This window comes from Nanorana parkeri, unplaced genomic scaffold, assembly GCF_000935625.1.
Source record: "Nanorana parkeri isolate BGI_ZX_2015 unplaced genomic scaffold, ASM93562v1 scaffold20, whole genome shotgun sequence".
In the NCBI taxonomy this organism is placed as follows: Eukaryota; Metazoa; Chordata; class Amphibia; order Anura; family Dicroglossidae; genus Nanorana; species Nanorana parkeri.
Window position 1 is genome coordinate 1,368,197 of NW_017306288.1, and position 20,357 is coordinate 1,388,553.

At 41.7% G+C, this 20,357-nt stretch overlaps 1 protein-coding gene and 1 long non-coding RNA gene across 3 annotated transcripts in view; one reads left to right on the forward strand and one right to left on the reverse strand.

The window, feature by feature from the left end:
• Positions 1 to 20,357, forward strand: part of RTN1 (reticulon 1) — a 138,227-nt gene that overhangs the window by 58,515 nt on the left and 59,355 nt on the right. The window contains exons 4-6 of one of the 2 annotated variants that reach the window (XM_018562640.1): positions 5,597 to 5,614; positions 6,970 to 7,627; positions 12,146 to 12,922. In XM_018562640.1, coding sequence (XP_018418142.1) covers positions 5,597 to 5,614; positions 6,970 to 7,627; positions 12,146 to 12,922 — 1,453 coding nt within the window. Of the gene's footprint in view, positions 1 to 5,596; positions 5,615 to 6,931; positions 7,628 to 12,145; positions 12,923 to 20,357 lie in introns of both variants that reach the window. The other variant, XM_018562649.1, reaches the window with a different exon arrangement.
• The window catches only part of LOC108791993, a 5,131-nt gene continuing 1,258 nt past the window's right edge, over positions 16,485 to 20,357 (reverse strand). The window contains exons 2-3 of the long non-coding RNA XR_001941533.1: positions 17,253 to 17,255; positions 16,485 to 16,573 (exon numbers count right to left, since the gene is read on the reverse strand). This is a non-coding gene — a long non-coding RNA (uncharacterized LOC108791993). The remainder of the gene's footprint in view (positions 16,574 to 17,252; positions 17,256 to 20,357) is intronic.

Consider the following 20,357-nt stretch of genomic DNA (forward strand, 5'->3'; position numbering starts at 1 on the left):
AGATTTTTTAATTGAAATATTGAGTTCACATCTTTGCTTACATATAGTACTACTGTATGTTGTTTGTGTTTGGTCTTTTATGCACTGCCTACCCTGCTGCACTCAGCATATAATATTAGACTGTATGAGAGCAAGATGGAGATTGTATGAACGTCGGTTACCTCTGCCCTGCTCCTTCCTTCTGTTTATGCAGAGAATAGTTTCAAAGTAACTTTAGCAATTTTCCAATCAATATATACACTGTATGTGGACTAAACAGAAGCTTTTACCTTTGGATTTCTTTATCTAATAACATTTGATATTATATTAGGAGACATTTGCAGTCAATATATTTGACAACAGTGGCGCCAAAGTTCACCAGAATATGAACTGTTTACTGTGTTAAAAAGCATTTGAAAATCTTCATGCAGAGTAAGATCGAACAAATCTTGTGATTTGCAGTCAATGCCACAAAACAGGGAAGATGTACAATGTCTATACTTATTAAATTAACTTAAAGTGATAGCAGACACATGCCTAATGAAGTATTACTAAGCAATACAAGAGGATCCTTAGGGCTAGGAAAGTCAACCTTCTTTTTTTTTTAACCCTCCACCCATAGTCAAAATGAATTTAAACTAAAAATATGTCATATACCTTGGCATGCAATACTGTGATATGATAAAGAAATTCATCAGAAGTGACCTTCAGTGACATTTACATCAAAATGCCCAGTAAATCAGTAGAGCTTCTCCACCCTGCTTGACTCCTACATGGCATCCACAAGCTGATGTTTTGTCAGCTCCCCACATGCTAGTCTGGGACCCACCTCAGTCTGTGGTTGGACAATAAAAGAGCAGCTGGATATTCTTGAGGCCATTTGTGTGTTCCTTTCTCCTGAACACATGCCTGTGAAAAGCAGTAGTGCCCCAAATGGCTCCAAATGCTGTTCTTACCTCGGTTAATGTAAGTGCTGCTGTAGACCGCAGGAGGCTCAAGACAGATTCAGATACTTATGATAGTTCTATGTAAAACACATTAATGATTTTATTTCACTCATGAATTTATATTTATGAGTTAAAATTTTAATTCACATGCAAAACATTAATTTTGGGCCAGAGTCAACCTTTGATACAATACTAATATTAACAGCTTTATCTTGATAAAAGTTCTTGAGGAACTCCACAGGTAACTATTCTCATGTGAACTCACAAAGAACTTGGAAACAGTTCTCAAGCAGAGCTCCTGGGCAGGGCTTCCCTTTTTTAGTTATTCTACTTATGAAGCCAGGGGGAACTCCACCCCAATAGCCATTCTATTCCTTCACTTACACATAGGCTTGGAAGTCCCAGGTCACGTAAAACAGTTTTCACGTTCAATACTGAAAAAAGTAATTTGAGGGAGGTGTCTTTCTCATTTCAGGGAGGTGCCCTCTATCCCCCCCCCCCCCCCCCCCCCATATCTTTCCATATGCATCTGAAATTATTTGTACATCTCTACTTTTCCTGTAGAAGTTAAGCTTGCCCCACTCCCTCCCACATTCAGATGGTAAATATTGGTCCTCTGATGTGATGACAACTTTCTTGGCCTGCAGGAAGACTTGGGAAGTGAGAGGAAGCTTTGGGTTCGGGGGATGTGTCTTCAGACCTGTGTAAGTTTCAGGTCCTCCCATTATTGGTCCCAGAATGTGATGAATGTCTTTATTGACCAATCAAGAGGAGGAGGACTGTCGCCCAGCACAGACTTAAGACCTAAAGTCAGTATTGAGATAACTAGGTTCTGCAAGTTCATGGCTCTCTAGGTGCCAATGAACATACCTATATGTACATGCATATACCCAATAGGTGCCTACTTTAGAATCATGTTATCAGTTTATTATGTTTACTTTTAATGAATTTGTATTGAAAATTACAAGATAACATATACAATATAACTGGTCATTTTCATGAGCACATATGTAGTAACAAAGCAAGAAAACCTCGAACAAGTGGGAAAAGTACATCAAGTATATCATACCCTGGCTTCAACCCCATCCCACAACAACATGGGTAGGAGTATGAGGGGCATTAGAGTGACAACAGAAGTAGACCTTAGAAACCTAAATCAGTTTATAAGTTTAAAGTATTAACAGATGTTTTATAATTTTAGATTTCTACTGTTCCGAGAATGGGCATGTTTTTGCTTTTGGTTAATCAATGATGGAGGGAAAAGGATAAGCTGCAGGGCTGAATTAGTTATGTATGATATTCTGTTGTAGGGATGTTGCAAGTAGGTGAGAAGTGGGGGTACTGAGTCAGAGGGGGCTAGTGATAATGTTCCTAAACCTGGGAGGAAACTTATCCATGACAGCACAAACATAATGCACATCTGCCTAGCTGCAGGGTTGAGCTCTGCTGCCTTGTGAATGACATTTCATATTAGTGCTTTTTAACTGAAATTGCAATAAAGAGAAATCGTAGCTTTGTGCATTGCTATTACTAAATGGCTGATACGGAAATACTGTAGGTAATCAACTCAGCTGGACATAATGGAACGCTTTATTATATGATCGCTCTTTTGGTTTTATTGAGTTTTTGGACACAAATGCTGTTTTAAGTACTTGGCTACCCCGAGGATCTTTTTCTCCCCCCATTATAACCAAATATATCGTTTCTGTTATTCCCTGGCAGCTATCAAACTGTGAAGGAAGATTCATCTTCGCTGTTGACATGTTTGTGAATGGCAAATGCATCATAAGTACTGCAATACTCTTACAGGAGTGAATTTCTCTTCCTAGGGGTAGATTTCCTCTCACTTCCTGTTGTCACAAGGGCAGGAAGTGAGATTAAATCTTTCTAATGAGGATACAGACAGCAGTAAAAACTTCACAGTGACCCGGGAGAAGAGACGGGCACCCCTCGTCTGTACGTCTAACAAGAGCCAACTTCCTGTATTGTACGTACAGTACTACGAACCAGACCAAAAAAGGCGGGCACTCCTCGTCGGCACAAGCGCGGTAGCATTACAACTACTTGAACACTGCGCTGTACACTTTGGCTGCAGCCTGGGACCCCCTGCTGTACAGTAATAGCCTCTGTTTGTAAGTAGGAGTCGTATGTAAGTCAGATGTTTGTAACTCGGGGACTGCCTGTACATGCCACATAAACATTTCACATATAGACTGACTCATGTGACCTGCAGAAAACATGTCAAAATAGTTTTTGGGCTTTGAATTGATGATGCTACAAAAAACCCCTCTAAGTAAGGACAATGTCTTCATTTTGCATTTGATAAACTCTACCTGCTTAGCAGCTCTGATTTCAATACTGACATCATCTTATTGATTTGTCTGCTGAACGTCTTGCCCTGCTAATTAAATTCCCCGCATTTATATCCTTCTCTTCTGAATAGTTTTAAATATGTGACTTTTAAATTTCAAGTGAATTTTTAAGATCACTGTGTTAATGAGCCCACTGCAGCATCATTCAGACACACAAACTGGAGCATGGGTGGTTGCACAGAATCATGTAATGAGACATTGCAGTCCTTCCTTTGAAGCCCTATGGAAAGCTTACTAAATGTATCTGCATTTGTATTTATGGAACTGAACCTAAAACTAAACAGCAGGAAAGCAGCTTAAAACACAGTTCAGACAGTCTTGTGATCCCAATATCCCTGGGAGTAGCATATAATAGTCAAAAACACATTCCATATATTGATTGGACAGTGCACATACTAATGAGTCATCATCACTCCAGTCAGCATGTTCACTCTCAGCACATGTGCATTGCAGCAGAGCCTGATTGTCTCCTGGTCTTCCCTCCCCAAGGAAATTCAGGTTGTCACTTTAGTTACATTTAAAGCTTGTCAATAGGTACATAAGAACATTCGTTGTTTTTCCTCTATTTACATGCCAGGTGTTGAGCTTTAGGCCTCATTCACACGGGTAACAGCCGGCCCGTACGGATCCGAGCTGCGTGCACGGCCGTATCGGGCAGCTCCTGGGAAGAAGGCCTGAAGCCTGTCTTTCTCTATGGGAGTACGCGGCTGTACGCCCCCCTACGGTCACCCGACCTGCATGTCTGTACAGGTGCAGATGTACCTGCTCGAACGCAGACAGGATCCATCCTGTCAGCGTACGAGTACGGACAGCCGCACCCGCACGGGCGTGCAGGTCGGGTGACCGTAGGGGGGCGTACAGCCGCGTACTCCCATAGAGAAGGACAGACTGCTGCATATAATCAGCATTGTCAGCCTGCCCTGCAAACTCCTTCAGTTGACCATTAGGTTGACTATTGGGTCTACAGGGACCCCAACCTGAAAAGTCATTTGAGGGAGGTGTCCTTCTCATTACAGGGAGGTGCCCTCTGTCGCCCCCCCCCCCCCCCAGGAGAGCACCCCCCTGAAATGGTGGCAGATAGCAAAGAGTTAAATGCTTTCCTTGCTATCTGCTGTTTTTTTTTGTTTTTTTTTTAGTATTCTGACATCTGCTGCCATCAGAATTAAAAACACAAACAAACAACAACAACAAAAACAGCATAGGAATGAATAGCTAGATTGCTATTGGCTATTTCAATTTGCAATAACCAATAGCAAGCTGGCTATTGCACCCGCCCTCTGCTGCTGTCAATCAGCAGAGGAGGACCTGATGGAGAACTTCAGGTCCACCTCTGTGGATTGACAGCAGCAGTGGGCAGGTGCAATAGCTAGTCTGCTATTGGCTATTGCAAATTGAAATAGCCAATAGCAATCTAGCTATTCATTCCTACGCTGTTTTTTTTTCTCTGATTGTGGACGGTCGGCGGCCCCGATGTCAGAAAAAAAACAAAACAAAACAGATCACAGGGAAAGATTTACTCTGTCCGGGTGCCGCTATCTAATAGCGGGAGACTCCTGGAACATCCGGGAGAGTTGAGATGTCTTGGTCTATCAGTTAGGTAGCACAACAGCCAACTGAAGGAGTTCGCTCACAGGCTTGCAAAGCTTTTGCTAATTGCAAGACTGTGGCTTTGTGTTGTCAGCTTGCAGCAGAAAGTGCTGTTTAACTTTGCTTTGTGATCTAATTTATTTTGTGAATGTAATGATACATGATGTAAGTTCTTCCTATTCAGTACACTGATGCCATGCTGCTAACACAACATCAATATTTAAAGAGGATTCTGTAGAGTGATGGCCTGCTTGTTTTTAAAATCCCTCTCTTACAAGTCAATGGATTGGAGTAATGAAAAATGCATATTTTTATAGCTGCTTCCCATCCAAGATAAAAGGTACAGATGCTAGTGAGATGGCAGAATTGTATGGAAAGATATTCCCTCCTAGCCAGAACCATCAAAATTAAATTATTTTAAGCCCTGGGGTCGGTAGTTAAGGTGAACTCATTCAGTTTAAATATCAGATCTGTTATGATGGAGTATCGGTGGATTAAATGTACCCATCTGCAAATTCTGGAATCAGGAAAGACGAGCACAGCCCTGTTTTCAAAGGGTTGTAGCAATTTCCCACATTTGGGATAATTTGGTTCAACTTGAAAACCTAAAATGCTTTCACAGTAATGCACATTGCACACTAAAGTAAATTAAGTAAACCACTCATGACAGGACCATAGAGGATGGCAATGTTGACGTCTTTTTGAAAATAGTTGCCTGGTAACCACAATGTACCAAACTGAATAGAGTCTTAAAGTATATGTGTGGGCAAACATGAAAAAACAATAATATTCAGTACATCTCTGCAATACATGTACATTTCCCCTTGTTTATCCCTTTAAGAATGCCACAACTGCAGAAAATTGATCTGCCTGATATCAAGTGTGGTCCTGATTGAGGTGACATCACAGTGCCTCTGTTGCATTGAAATCTCAAGCAGCGTGGTCAGCTCTGCCCGTTTCTCCTTCTCTGGCATACAGAACATCTGCCTCTCTCCTCATTTCTATAACATAAGGAGGGGTGTAAGGTTGTCCAGCATAGGATAACTAAGCAGGGCTGGTAACACTGCTTGGTATTTCTGGCAGAGGTATCTGCTGAAAACGAGAAGCTAGGCACCCAGTGGAGTTCTAGCAGGATCAATGGGTATTTTCTGTACTTAGAGGGTTTTTTTTAGAGATAAAACATGGAAAAATGTGCATTTGTTTCAGAATTATACTGAATCTAGATTTGTTGTATTATGCCCAGACATGCACTTTAAGCCTCCCCTTCAGTAAACGGGGGAACCTTTTGCACTAAATGAACAATAGGGAGGCTCAGGCGGAGAGATAGGCAGGACAGCTGGGCCTATATACTGTACAAAGCTCAACCATTACAGACAATGATGAGATTTGCATATAAGCTCAGCTGTCTCCAGAACAAAAATATATAGCTGGCCTTTTATTTGGTTTGAGCTTTCTTTGTTACAATTGCCAGATGAAGCTCGTGTTCCCTGGCTACTTAAAGTGGAACTAGACCCACCAGTTTAATATCTCCCAAAACATTTATTTTTAAAGCATGCCAACTGTCAAGGTTGGCAGTTTATTTCAGCTCTCAACCAAACTTTCAAGCCCTCAAATGGCTGGTGTCATAGCTGATCACATGAGCAGCACCATTTGCAATCCAAATTGAGGCCAAGATGGCACCTTCCTTGTCTGTAAGGAATAGGAGGTTGTAGTTCCAATTTTAAATAGGTTTGTCGGCTCGTGGATTGGACTGACTGACCTCTGAGTGCTATGAATTTGGCTACCCCTCTGCGGGCAATTTAAAGGCATATAGGCTTCTAAGACGTAGAAAACACTCAAAAACATTGTAAACTAATTTTTGACACATTGACTATTTTGCATCTAAAGTGTTTACATTTCTCTCTCTCGCCTTCTTTTATCTAATTCCTTTTCTCTATATAGTACATAATGTAAAAAAAAAATATATATATTATATATTTAATATTTTTTGCTATATGCTAAGAGTTTTCCTTAATTTTTTCTGTTATTTGCATCTTGTGATTTTAGATTATGTAACCTCCAAGAAGTTTTCATTGGACGACGAGGAATCGTTTTACACATCCCTGAAATCGGATGAACGTTATGTGTCCCATCCAGACTCCTACTTTACTGGGATTTTGAAGAAGGGAGATGGCGGTAAAAGTTTAGATGCAGAGCAACTTGGATCTGGCTCCCGTTCTCCTCAAGATACACCCATGTTTGAGGGTCGTGGCTTGCTCAGTTCAGATTCGGGAATTGAGATGACACCTGCAGAAAGCAAGGATGTGATCAAAACCATATCAGGCCCTTCGGAGGGTGACAAATTAGAAGCTTGCAAGTACATCGATATCAGCAGGTCTCCAGATATAAAACCTCAGCGTTCTCCTGAAGAGGTCTACGACAGAAAGTCAAGCCCAATAGGTTATGACTATGCTGCTAAGGCCAAAGAGGGTGAAAGTTTTTCATATTTACCATATATGGAGGAACCAGATGATAACGTTGGCTTATATAGCCACACAGCAATTGTAAATACTAAGACCTCCCCTGTGAGAATTACACTTACTGGGACAGAATCATCAATAGAATGTGACTTTTTTGAAAACAGTATTCAGGGTGTATCAGAACTAGGCCTAAAACCAGGTGGGGACTCCGTTCCAACAGTAACAGTATCAGAACCAGAAGATGACAGCCCTGAGTCCTTGACACCCCCTTCTTATCATGGAGGTAAATGATTATGTCAAACCTGAAGTATTACTTATAAAAAACTTTTTTTTAGCAAAGTAGTAACATAAACATGAGATGTATTTTCATAATGTAAATTTTTTGGTGGTATGTTTTGGGGCTCTACATAGTATTGTTTACTTTTAGATTTTAGGTCTGCTTTAAGGCCTCATTCACACTGCTAAAAGCCGGCGTGTACAGATCCGTGCGGCGTGCACGGCCGCTCCCAGGAAGAACAGGTGCTGCATGTCATTGTACGCAGCAGCATGTTCTTCACTATGGGAGTACGCCTCCTTACGCCGCCGTATGCTCACCCAAACTGCACAGTGTGAATGAGGCCGAAACCTGAAGTTTAATCTGTTTATATTTTCCTTCCCTAGTTCTTCTCTCCATCAAATTGTTACCAAGTTGTATTGCGTAACAGTAGTAAAGAAAAATCAGGTCACCAACCTGACTGTGCTGAGTGACCGGGTTATGGTAATCTCAGAATGGGATGGGCACAGATATAAATCCTTTCTATATATTTAGCTGTTTACCTGGGGTTTAAGTGTAAAGTGTATGTAAAACACAACATTTTTAATTTGCTCCTTTTTGATATGTTTAGCATGTTGGAAATACAACATATGCTAATGTAATATTCTCTTTTGAGCACTAGAGGGTGCTGTAGTGCAAGTCTAGTGTATGGTACTTTTCTATGTGCATACTTGTCTTTGATACACAGGAAGTTCTATCGATTTATGTTTTTCCTCTCTATGATTTAGATGTGTCCTGTTGATGCTTTATTCCTATATACATGTGTGCAACGTTCTTCTAAGCAAGTAAAACTTAATTCAGCATCCCTCAAGGCCTCAGTGCTTCTTCTAAACACATAACCAACATACTATAACTTTCAAAGTCTTTTCTTATATATCCGTTCAATAAGTGCGAACAAATACATGTTGATTCTGCTACAAATCCAGTGCTGTACACTGTCTTGTGCACTGTCTTGTTCATTTCTACCAACTTCAGTAAACCTCCCTTCTGTTATGGCAATGATGATAGGGAAAGGTGCTGTGTGGTCCTAACACACTTCATGCCCTAGGATGACAACATTACTCCTCAATAAATACAGTACAATTAGTAAATGTTGTCACCTTAGGACAGGAAGTTTGTTACAGGTTACCAGGTGAAAATAAAAGAAAAGAAGGCTGCATGCAGTCGCCACATCTAATGACTGGTAATCTGCAATATATATTTCATTTTTTGGTTTGAATACACTTTAAGCCATTTGCTGCATTGTTTCAGTAAGAGTTTATGACTCTTGAGAGGCAAACCATGCAATAGTAGATTAGCAAAGAATGGCGACTGATTTCAAACATGGGTTAAGGTCAGCAGAGATGAACCTTTTGGGTCCACTCTGGCTTCTGGGTGAAGTCCTCCTGACTCCTGGACACAACCTGTCCCTCTTCCCAGCAGGAGCCCTCATGTGCCTGCAGCCCACACCACACCAACTCCTCTCTTGAGCTCTGGTCTGGGCTCTTAATGAGGCTGCAAAACAATACCGGCGCCTTCAAATCCAAAAAGAGCCCAGCAGTAAAAATACAGCAAACACGGTGGAGGCAGCTCCCACAGATTAGATGGAACACCAGTCTATGAGAAAAAGAACAAAAGAGAGCGCCTCCATAGTGTAAAAATGTTATTTAATAGTAAAAACACGCAGCTCTTATGCTGTACTTACAACAGTTCGGTAGAATAAAAACCAGTAGAATAGGGTGAGAGGACGGAACCCCTGGCAGGGAGAATCTGGAGCGATGTAAAACACCAGTAACCTCGATCCCTGTATTGATAAATGGTTAACGCGTTTCTGGGGCACGCCCCCTGGGTTCTGATGAAGGGGGCGTGCCCCAGAAACGTGTTAACCATTTATCAATACAGGGATCGAGGTTACTGGTGTTTTACATCGCTCCAGATTCTCCCTGCCAGGGGTTCCGTCCTCTCACCCTATTCTACTGGTTTTTATTCTACCGAACTGTTGTAAGTACAGCATAAGAGCTGCGTGTTTTTACTATTAAATAACATTTTTACACTATGGAGGCGCTCTCTTTTGTTCTTTTTCTTAATGAGGCTGCTCTAAGCCACCTGATCCCTGGCAACACCTGACCTTAGGACTGGAGATTTCATCCCACCCAGAACTCTAAGAAATCTCCAGAGATCCAGATCCCAGCTACAATCCAGAAAAACCAGAGGAAACTGACAGGCCAGCTTCTTCCCTGAAAAACTATTTTCCTTCTGGAACCTCTCAGCCCCTCTGGCTGAGAGTCCTGGGTGGCTGTGTTGCCAGCATACTCCATGGCATTGCCACGCACTGCCACATTATGCATCATGGGTTTTTTTTCTTCTTCATGTACTGTTTTTACTATCAGGAATGGGATCCACTCCATTATTGATATAATATTGATATAATTCCCCAGTGCACAGCTATGCATCAATGCTGTCAAAGGCAAATGTGCAAAATGATAATAATGAGCAGTCGATTTTCAGTAATGCAGTCACATGCTAGCTAGCATATATGTCAATATAACTGCAACAGTCTTATATACTCATCTGATATATCATGAGTAGCCAGCTTCTAAGAAAATGCGAATTGGTATTGAAGTAGTTTAGGTATAGCAAACACACCAAGATCATGACATAAACAACATCTAAGTACATGAATACTGTAAATACTGCAAGGCAGTCTAAACCGGATGTCATGTGTGTATCTGGAGCATTAACAGTAATGCAGAAGGGCCCATTCACAGTAGGGCACTGCGGTATTGCACATATTACTGCAGCGCATGATACCATGCTGTTACATGCGTTGGTGCAATGTGGTGCCAATCACTCTGAATGGTATTCCAACGCACCTTGCCAATGGGTATGTGTTGAGGCACAGTGCAACATACCGTAAGGCACTAACGTAACTATGTGTTGCACTGCTAAAAATGACCTTTTTTGAAATAAATGAGCTGCCTAAATGCAAGGCTCACTAACACAGGGCGTAACACATGATAATGTGCAAGCATTAACACAGCACAGTAGTGTGAATGGGCCCTTCAGGCTAGGTTCAGATCTGAGCGGTCCCGGGACCACATGATTGTGTTTGGGTGCACATATTGATTGCTGCGCTGCCCCATTGATTTCAATGGGGTTACATCCGCGCTGCAATCGCTAAAAAATGGTACATGTACCTTTTTTTGTGACACACAACGCGCGGTTTTGTGCACGACTGGGGTGCCATTGGAAAATAATGGCACTGCCACCGCGATCGGCTGTGGTGGGCAACTCGGCAATCCATGTGGTTTTGTGCACGATTGCCGCACGGTCAGGAATTGCCCAGATGTGAACCTGGCCTAAAGGTTTAGTAAACTATATATGATATGCACAAAATTGTACCTATATTTTTATTTCCAGTATTTATACCTCACCTATATATTGTGCATCACTTTACAGATTATACAGATACATTCACATCATCCTCTAGCCTCCAGAGGAGCCTATCATCCAATATCCATAATATGCTGCCTGCATACCATTGGGGTAATTTCCCTTTACTTCCTGTCCCAGAGGAAATCTACCTAAGTGAGAGGAATTTCCCTCTTAGACAGCTGTTTCTAAAACATTTGCCCCCACTGGAAGATTTCCCCTCGCCTCTCTCCTGTGCACAAATTTTTGATCCCCGCCCCCCCTCCTACTTTCTTTCTTGCCAACAATGGTCACCAGTACAAATGAAGGGGTGAATCTACCCAGTGGAGGCAATACAATATGACGGATGGTCTAACACAGGGGTAGCAAACCTCAGGCCCTCCAGCTGTGGTGGAACTACAAATCTCATGAGGCATTGCAAGATTCTCACAGCCACAGACATGACTCCCGAAGAGAGATGCATCATGGGATTTGTAGTTTCACCACAGCTGGAGGGCCGGAGGTTTGCTACCCCTGGTTTAACCCTTGTCTATTCTATCCAAAACTACAAAAACATTTGCCTAGAGATATACTTTGAGCAGGCTTTGCCAACACCCAGGAACATCAAGTGAACTACAGTCCACAGCATTTGTGTATGAGCCATGAAGATTATTTCACAAAGTTACTTTTTGTAATTATATTCATTGTTTTGCAAGGAATGGGAAAGGGTTGGAACCTCTGTCAAGGGTATTACTACTTTCTGCGTGTTTCAGAGATTCTTCTTCTCTTCCAACTATCATTATTAACCAAAAGTGAGGCATCCCACCAGAACAGGAATAATCTCACAAGAGGGACACCTGTTCTGGCGATAGCACCCGAATGAGGACTCAAGAAACAGTGTAATTTATAGGAGGTTATTATCCATCTCCACTCTAAGAGAAACACCAAAACATTTTGTTTGGTGGTTCACTTTAATTATGATGGTGAGTTAAATAAGGTAATTGTACGCAGTGAATACATTGTATCTCTCACTTAGTAATGCAAGTCTCCGAGGAGCTGCTTTCTCTGACTATACTTTTTGTTTTTGTTTGCATCCAGATGGATATACAAAACCATCTGGCTCTGAGAAACCGAGTAAATTCCACATATCTGAAGATGAACTTATCAGTGCCATGAAAGCAAAAGATGCAACAAAAGGCTTTTCTTATGAAATGACTGAAGAACAGAAAGCTCCTAGTCTTTACTCTGAAAAAAAGGATCATAAGAGCATGCCAGGGCTACCAGCTGTCCCCACTTCAGCAGATAATGAGGCTTCGAGCGTGGAATCTGGTGACTCTGAAATAGAGCTTGTTTCTGAAGATCAGCTGGCAGGAGAAGAGGGCATGCAATCTGCTTACATGACGTTCAGTCACATTGGTGGCCCACCACCATCACCTGCCTCCCCATCCATACAATACAGTATACTGAGGGAGGAACGTGAAGCTGAACTGGACAGTGAGCTCATTATTGAGTCATGTGATGGATCCTCTGCTTCTGAAGAAAGCCCAAAGAGAGACCAAGACTCCCCTTTGACAAGACCAATGATGGACATTATTGAAGAAGAAAATGGTTCAAGAACGGAAAGTTTTGATGCCTCAGACTTCGACTCTTGTAGCTCTACAGAGAGGAAGCTCAACATGGAGAATCTGGCAGAGTCAGCTGCTTATATAAAGGGCTCTTATACTGCCGAAGGACGCACAGATCTGCTTATGATAAAGAAAGATGAAACCTTACACCAGGGAAAAGGTACTGAAGCAACAATGTGCCCAAGTAGAGCTTCCGGGAGGCTGCTCACAGAGACCGGATCCTCAGCGACATTGCTAAGCAGAGAGAAAGGTAATCACATTTATATAAACAGTTTCTGAGCAACTCTAGAGTGAGCAGTGGAGATTTTTAGATGTTGCATTTGGCAACCAATCAGAATCAAACTGTTATATTTATATTTATATTACAAGGTTGGAAAATAGATTGGCTGCCACAGACAACTCTCTTTTTTTATTTTTATGTATATATTACATGATCGTAGTTACATTTCTCTCAATAGACATTGACAACAGTCAGTATTTTTGACTGGAGGCTATATTGGAGGATGTATAAGAGGTTCCAGACCATGATGCCCACTCATATCAATCTGTCTTGATTGGGATTGCCCGCAAACATGCATTGTGTCTATGTGGCTCCCCCTTCCCTTGTGCAAGTTACTGCAGACATGCAAAAAGTAACGAAGCCTGGCATCCCTTGCATCCTAAGAGATGTTTATCGCTGTTTTAGCCACTAGAGGGTGCTGTGTATAAAGCCGTTATATTGTATGTTCTGCAGCACTAATAGGAAAAATGTAAATGCTCAAGATGGTGGGATGCTACAAGTCACATACTCCAATTCCTTCATCCCCCTAGAGAGATGACTCTACTAAAGACTAAAATATTCCGAAAGACTTATGTTCACCATTATGTATGTAAATGTTTCTAAATGTGAATATTGCCAAATTGTACAAAAGTATTTAAAGGAGAACTATGGGGTTAGGGCGTTTTCCCCCATAGTTCTCCTTAGGGTAACGGGAGGACACAAACTAGCGTCCTCCCGTCACCCTAAGCTCAGTATACCGCGAGCTACAGGTTGCGGTATACTGAGACGTCGCAGCTGAAGCGGATCCCGACAATTATGTCTGGATCCACCCAGCTGCATGAGTGACAGCTGGCTCTGCCTATCTAGAGGTAGAGCCAGCTGTACCCGCCCCCTCCCCAGTCAGCGCTGTCACGGCAGAGAGCCGTGACAGGATCAAGCAGTGAGCGAACTCCGGTATGTGTTCGCTCACTTCCCAATCTACTTAGCCGACCTGTGACAGTCTCATTGTCACAGGTCGGCTAGAACTATGAGGTGAGTGAAAAGCACTCACCTCATAGTTCTCCTTTAACACTTTCTGGCTTTGCTATGCATTTCATTTTTCCATATAAGCTGCCATTGTATTCATAAGAAGGGACCCAAAATGGGAGTCTGCTCTATCAGTGAACAAGGTGTCAGCTATTTGATGCAATATACATTTCTGATGTCACTATGCTACCTCAAATTCAAACAATTTCTGATCATCTCTTGAAACATTTACACATCTATACAGTATACATGAATATCTTTTACACCGGTTTATAAACACATGCTATTGTTTAGGCACAGTCACCCCTTTAAGCCATAGTTGTGTAAGTCAAGAAAGAATGTACAACATAAAACAGTTGTAGAACACAATGCAACAGTCACTCAGAGACCACAGTAGTAATCCACATAACACTGGTACCGATCATATCCTGAAACAGGGATGACCAATATGAAGGGTAATAGGAGATGAACATCCTCTCAAGGTAGGTACCTCAGTTGGGTAAGAAAAATAGTTTTCATAGCAGTTCATCAATTTCATTTTCTTTTTTTCTGTGTTATACTACTTACATATTACTTATAATATCATTATTGTTAGCCCTGATGAAGAGACATGTAGGTTCTGGCAACATGTTGACTTTCCATATTTTGAATAAGATGCCATCAACTTTTATGTACATAAGAGTATGCTTTTGTTGTCTTTTTCTTGGACTGTTGGTGCTGCTGCTCCACAAGGGGTAATGCATTCATACTCTTTTTTTTATTCTTTCTGAGCCCTAAACAAGGTCAACGACTGCCTATTCTAGTATTTTCAGACTGTTTCCAGAAATCTAATCTCCAGGTAACCATCCCCCAACATTACCCATCGAGAGCCATCACCAGCTAATTACCCAATTAAAGTCAAAAACCCTAAACAAAAAGCTGCAATTTCTTGCCTTAATTCAAAATGTCAACAGGATGCAGATAATGTCAAAAATCTGGCAGAGATTGTAACCTCTTCCTGCTGTATCTAAAGTTAGCTTTGGAGTTAGACTTTAGTTGATGTAAATTAGGTAAAAGCATGGTGGACCAAATTTAACGATAACTTTGACCTCTGCCTATTTTACCCAAGCTTTCTGAGGTGAAACCAGCCTGGCAAAGAACAAAAAACTGCAACAGTACATTATTTGTAGAGTAAGACAAGCTTTAATATTTGGTCTGCATTTAACGATGGAACCAGAGCAAAGTTATTGGTTTATACATAAATGGAGGAAACAAATCAATATTTTATAGACATTTATTCTGTTTTCACATGCATTAGAACAAACTTAATTGGGTGGCTTTGTAGCAGCCTGTGTGATATCTGGATCGTTGGCAATTCTGTCTTAATCATTATTTATTGTTTCTTAAAAAAACTGTGTGTATAGTTTCACTTTCCCTGTTCTATTCCCAATAATGTAATATAAATGGAAACTCCAACAGGGATCTTTTGTATCTTAGAATAAAAGAAACTGTTAACAGGTCGCCATCTCTATTCCTCACTCAGACTTCCCACACAGTCCTCTCCTACTATCTCTAAGAACCACAACATGATGTCATTCTCAAAAGGCAATTAACTTGCATGAAGAGAACACAACTTAACCAGTTGACATCCGCGGTGTTAAACCCCCTTCCCATTCAGGCCAATAATAATACATTTTCTTCTATTACACATTGATTGCAAAATTGCGTGCCATCATCTGTATTCATTTCGACTGGCAATCCTCACCTTACATACACTTTCCAGAGTTATGATGACCATTTCAATGTAAAGAAACCCAGAGGGGGAGGCAGACTGGGCTCCAGTGACTGTGTTGTATTTTACTGCTCTTGTATTGTCGCCATTGTCTGTCTGTTACCTATGCATTACCACCAGCGTGTGTTGCCCATTTACTACCATCATTGCCTGTTTATTGTGTGTATTACCAGTATGTTGCCCACATTTGTTGTCCATGTATCGTCACCATAGCTTTGGTGTTTGCCTAAAATGTGAATTGATCCTCATCTACAGTAAGTCACAACAATAGACAAACACAATAGGGGGGAATTTTCAAAACTGGAGCAAACAGAATCTGGAGCAGTTGCCCATGGCAACCAATCAGCTTCTCTCTTCAGTTTGCTCAGGTAATCTGCTTCACATTTTGTCTGCTCCGGTTTTGATAAATTCCACCAAATGTGCTTAAGTCGATAACACACAAACAATTCTAATTTCTCGTGTCTTTATTGAGCACACCCATTAAACATTCCCAGTGCAGGGGGCGTGGCCAGGATGTGAAGCAGCGCGGACGTGTCTGGAGGAGCTCCGTCGCTGCACTAACGAAATCCGCTCGATATCCTGTCAGTTCAGCCCTATTTATACTCACCTGAACTCCGGTGGGTGTCTGGTGCAGGGTGACATGACCGCCAGGTCCGGCAAACGTACCGACACTCCGAAACGAGGCAAAAAGGCAAAGGGAGCGGCCCCACGCTTGTCCGGCGCCATCTTGTCCCCATCTCCTGTTTCCTGCAAGTGACATTCCCAGTGCAGGAGGAAAAAGTAAGTGAACCCTTGGAGTTAATAGCTGGTCAAATCTCCTTTTGGCAGCAATAACTTCAAGCAGGCTCTTTCGGTAGCCCTGGATCAGACCTTAACATCATTCAGGGGGAATTTTTGACCATACCTCTTCACAAAACTGCTTCAGCTCAGGATGCCTGTTCTGAACAGCTCTCTTGAGGTCATTCCACGTCCTCTCTATGAGGTTAAAGTCTTGGTTCTGACTGGGCCACGCATTTTATTTTTCTGAAGCCAGTCTGTGGTGGATTTCCTTTGATGCTTAGGGTCATTGTCCTACTGCATCACCCAACTTCTACTAAGCTTCAGCTGGCAGACAGCCACCCTGACAATATACTGAAGGATATTTTGGTAAACGCAGCAATTCATTTTCCCCTCGATGATGGCAAGTGGTGCAGGGCCTGAGGCAGCAAAGCAAGCCCAAATCATTATGTTCTCTCAACCATACTTCGCCGTTGGGGTGATGTTTTGATGTTGGTAATCAGTGCCCTTTTTTTTTTTGGAGAGCAGCAGCTTCCCCTGTGGTGTTCTGCCATGGACACCCTACCTGTTCAAAGACTTATGAATGATAGAGTCATGACCAGTGATGTTTGCCAGTTCCAGTGATGTCTTGAAACCTTTTTTTGTTACTCATGGGTTCTTCTTTACCTTATTGAGGATCTTGCTTGTGCCTTTGGAGTCTTCTTGGCTGGGCTCCCACTTCTAGTAAGAGTAGCCAGAGTACTAAACTGTCTCCATTCTAGACAATTTGCCTGTCGACTGATGGATGCCTAAACACTTTGAGATTGCTTTGTATCCCTTTCCAGCATCACGCAGATCAACTACTCTTGATCGTATGTCTTCAGAAAGCTCCTTTTTGCCAGCCATGGTTCACATCAGTTGATACTTCTTATGAACAGCAATTTTAAAATGTTTGAGTGCCTTTTATCAATCAAAGCACCTCTAAACCATACCTTTTGAGCTCATTTATTGTATTCTAAGTGTGCAAGCTACTGACTCTAATTAGCTTTTGTTGAAATAATTAGTCTGTGGGTTCACTGACTTTTTCATCCAGCACTGTGAAAAAATAATGGGTGTGTTCAGACATGAGAAATTATAATGTTTGTGTGTTATTTGCTTTAGCACATTGTGTTTGTCTATTATTGTGCCCTAGACGAGGATCAGATCACATTTTATGGCAAATTACTGCAGAAAACCAGTTTATTCCAATGGGGTTCGTATACTTTTTCTTGCCACTGTATGTGGGATAGTATTGGCATCCAGAGCTCAGCAGGAGAGTAGAGTGTATATAAACTGGCCACCAGACAGGTAAGCATAAAACTGCCACTTTCAAAGGCTTATGCTCCTTAAAATTTGCCCCCTCCTGACAGGGTCACATAATTGATCACTTGGGTATATTGTTAGTTACCTAAGAACTCCTAGAAATATAAGGAACTAGAAACTAGTTCTGTTCCCTGATGTATACCCAAATCTGAAACATCAGTTTTCGCCAGGCTCATCTTCTAGGCCATATAGACATACATAAGATATTGGATATACAGTATACAGGACATATTATGTGTGTGAACTCTGTACCAGGACGCTGTGGCTTTTTAATTACTCTTCCATCTTCCACTTGCAATCACCTATCAGCCCTAAAGCCATTGTTGCATACCTCTGAGCCAAAGCTGTTGATTGTCCCCATTTTAGATGTCTAGTTAAATATTTGTTTTCCTACTTTTCTATAAGGATGATGAGCAGTAAAAGGCATTCAGTGTTTCTAAATTAATTATTACATCCACTCTCAGTGCAGTATATAGACGAACTGCACTAGGCCTGGATACTGTTAATTGGCTAATAAATCTTTATGGCACAATTTTATGCTGACCCATAGAATTAAAGTGTATTCTGCTACTGTTTTGCTGTGTTCTATGTCTCAGTCATTAATATATATTACTGCATTGCGTGTTTTTTTTTGTCATGCATTTTGTTCACCTTTTAGAGGAAAGTATTGTACACAATTGTGTAAATGTTTATTGGAAAATGTATGATACACAGCACTGATTAGTGTAAGTTGTTTGTTTTGTTTTCTTGTTTAGTTTTCTTGCCATATTGTTTAAAGGAGAACTATGAGGTAAGTGTTTTTTTCCCCATAATTCTCCTCAGGGTCACGTGAGGACATAAACTAGTATCCTCCCGAGACCCAAAGCTCAGTAGCTCGCGGTATACTGAGACTGCCGCAGCCAGGGCAGATCCCGACATTTCTGTCTAGATCCACCCAGCTGCGCTATTAACAGCTGGCTCTGGCTATCTAGAGGCGGAGCCAGATGTACCCGCCCCCTCCCCCGTTCGTTCCTCCAGCCAGCGCTGGAGGATCGGAACGGGAGGGGGAATCCCTGCAGGGAGCCGTGAGGGGGGAATCTCTGCAGGGACAGGATCGAGAAGTGAGCGAGCGACGGTATGTGTTCGCTCACTTCCCGATCTATTGAGCCGACCTGTGACAATTTCATTGTCACACGTCGGCTCGAACGATGAGGTTGAGTGAAAATCACTCACCTCATAGTTCTCCTTTAACCTTAATTTGTTTTGGTGAGCAATGGCCTTCGTGCTTGAAACTACAGCTCGTAAGGCTGATAAGTGACATGAAGGAAGTTTTTTTCCTTCGTTCCTTACCCTAGGTCAGTTATAGCAGTACTGGAGGTTATTGGCACAACTGAAATACTTGGCCCTGGCCCTGTGTTACAAGACTCCTTCCTTTTTTTTTTTACTAAGGTGTCATGGCAGATGCACAATGGTATTCTGACATCTGGGGTAAGTAAATGAACTTGCAGCAGAGCTTCCTCTAATCAAGTGGACAGAAAAGGACGTGAGCTTAATTTGCTTGGTGTATTTATCTACCATGTGTTTGTTGGGTACCATGGTGACCACAACGCACTGATTTGGATGTTGGATGTTGTCCAACATTTTCTGCATACTTATAATTTTTGTTGTTGTAAAGAGTACAAATGAAATGGTATCTGATAAATCGCTTTTCATTTTACATATGAGGGAATTTTGCCTTTTGCCTAGGGCACTCCTCTATTGGAAAAGGTGGCATCAAAGACTCCCAATGAAACACATTACATTGTGAGAGATGAGTTCCAGTTCTGTAGACTTCAGCCCATCATCAGATTCTCTTGTCTTAGCCAGAATTCCAAATTCCATTAGATGACACAAGATAAACTTTAATACATGCATACCTGCAGCAGCCCCCAAGTCCCTGCCACAGAACCCAAATGCCAACCTGTTCTGATGGGCAAAGCTCTGGCACTTTCTGGCTTGTTGAAATTTACTCACCTCTTCTTGCCTCTGGTAAATTCCTATTGGCCAGTTAGGCTACCCATCATAGTGATAGGCCAGTAGGAATGTGTGTGAGGTGGGAGGTAGCCAGCACATTTTACACTACCAAGAAGTGTTGGAATTTTGCATGGCCTAATGCTTCAATATTTGGGCAAACTGGTGAGGAAGAATATAGTTAGGTATCTGCACTTTATACCTTGTTTGTTTTAGTATAGTGAAAGATATGTTTTTTATGGCCAAACTCCAGCCATTTATTTAGGTATGAAAAGACTGGGTAAAAATTAAAGTGTATGTAAACCAAAAGCAAAAATTTAAAATTTTGCAGCTTACCAGTCTTTTGATGTGGTGGCTGCATTTTTTTCAGGCACTTTTTCCTTTATTTACACGCCATCCTCCTTATACTAAAAATGTGTTTTTGTCTGAGTCTTTGTTGAATGGAATGGAAATGGATCGGTTCCTACACTGGCAGTTGGTGAAGGTTAAAGAGGAACTCCCCCCCCCCCCCCCCACTTTTTT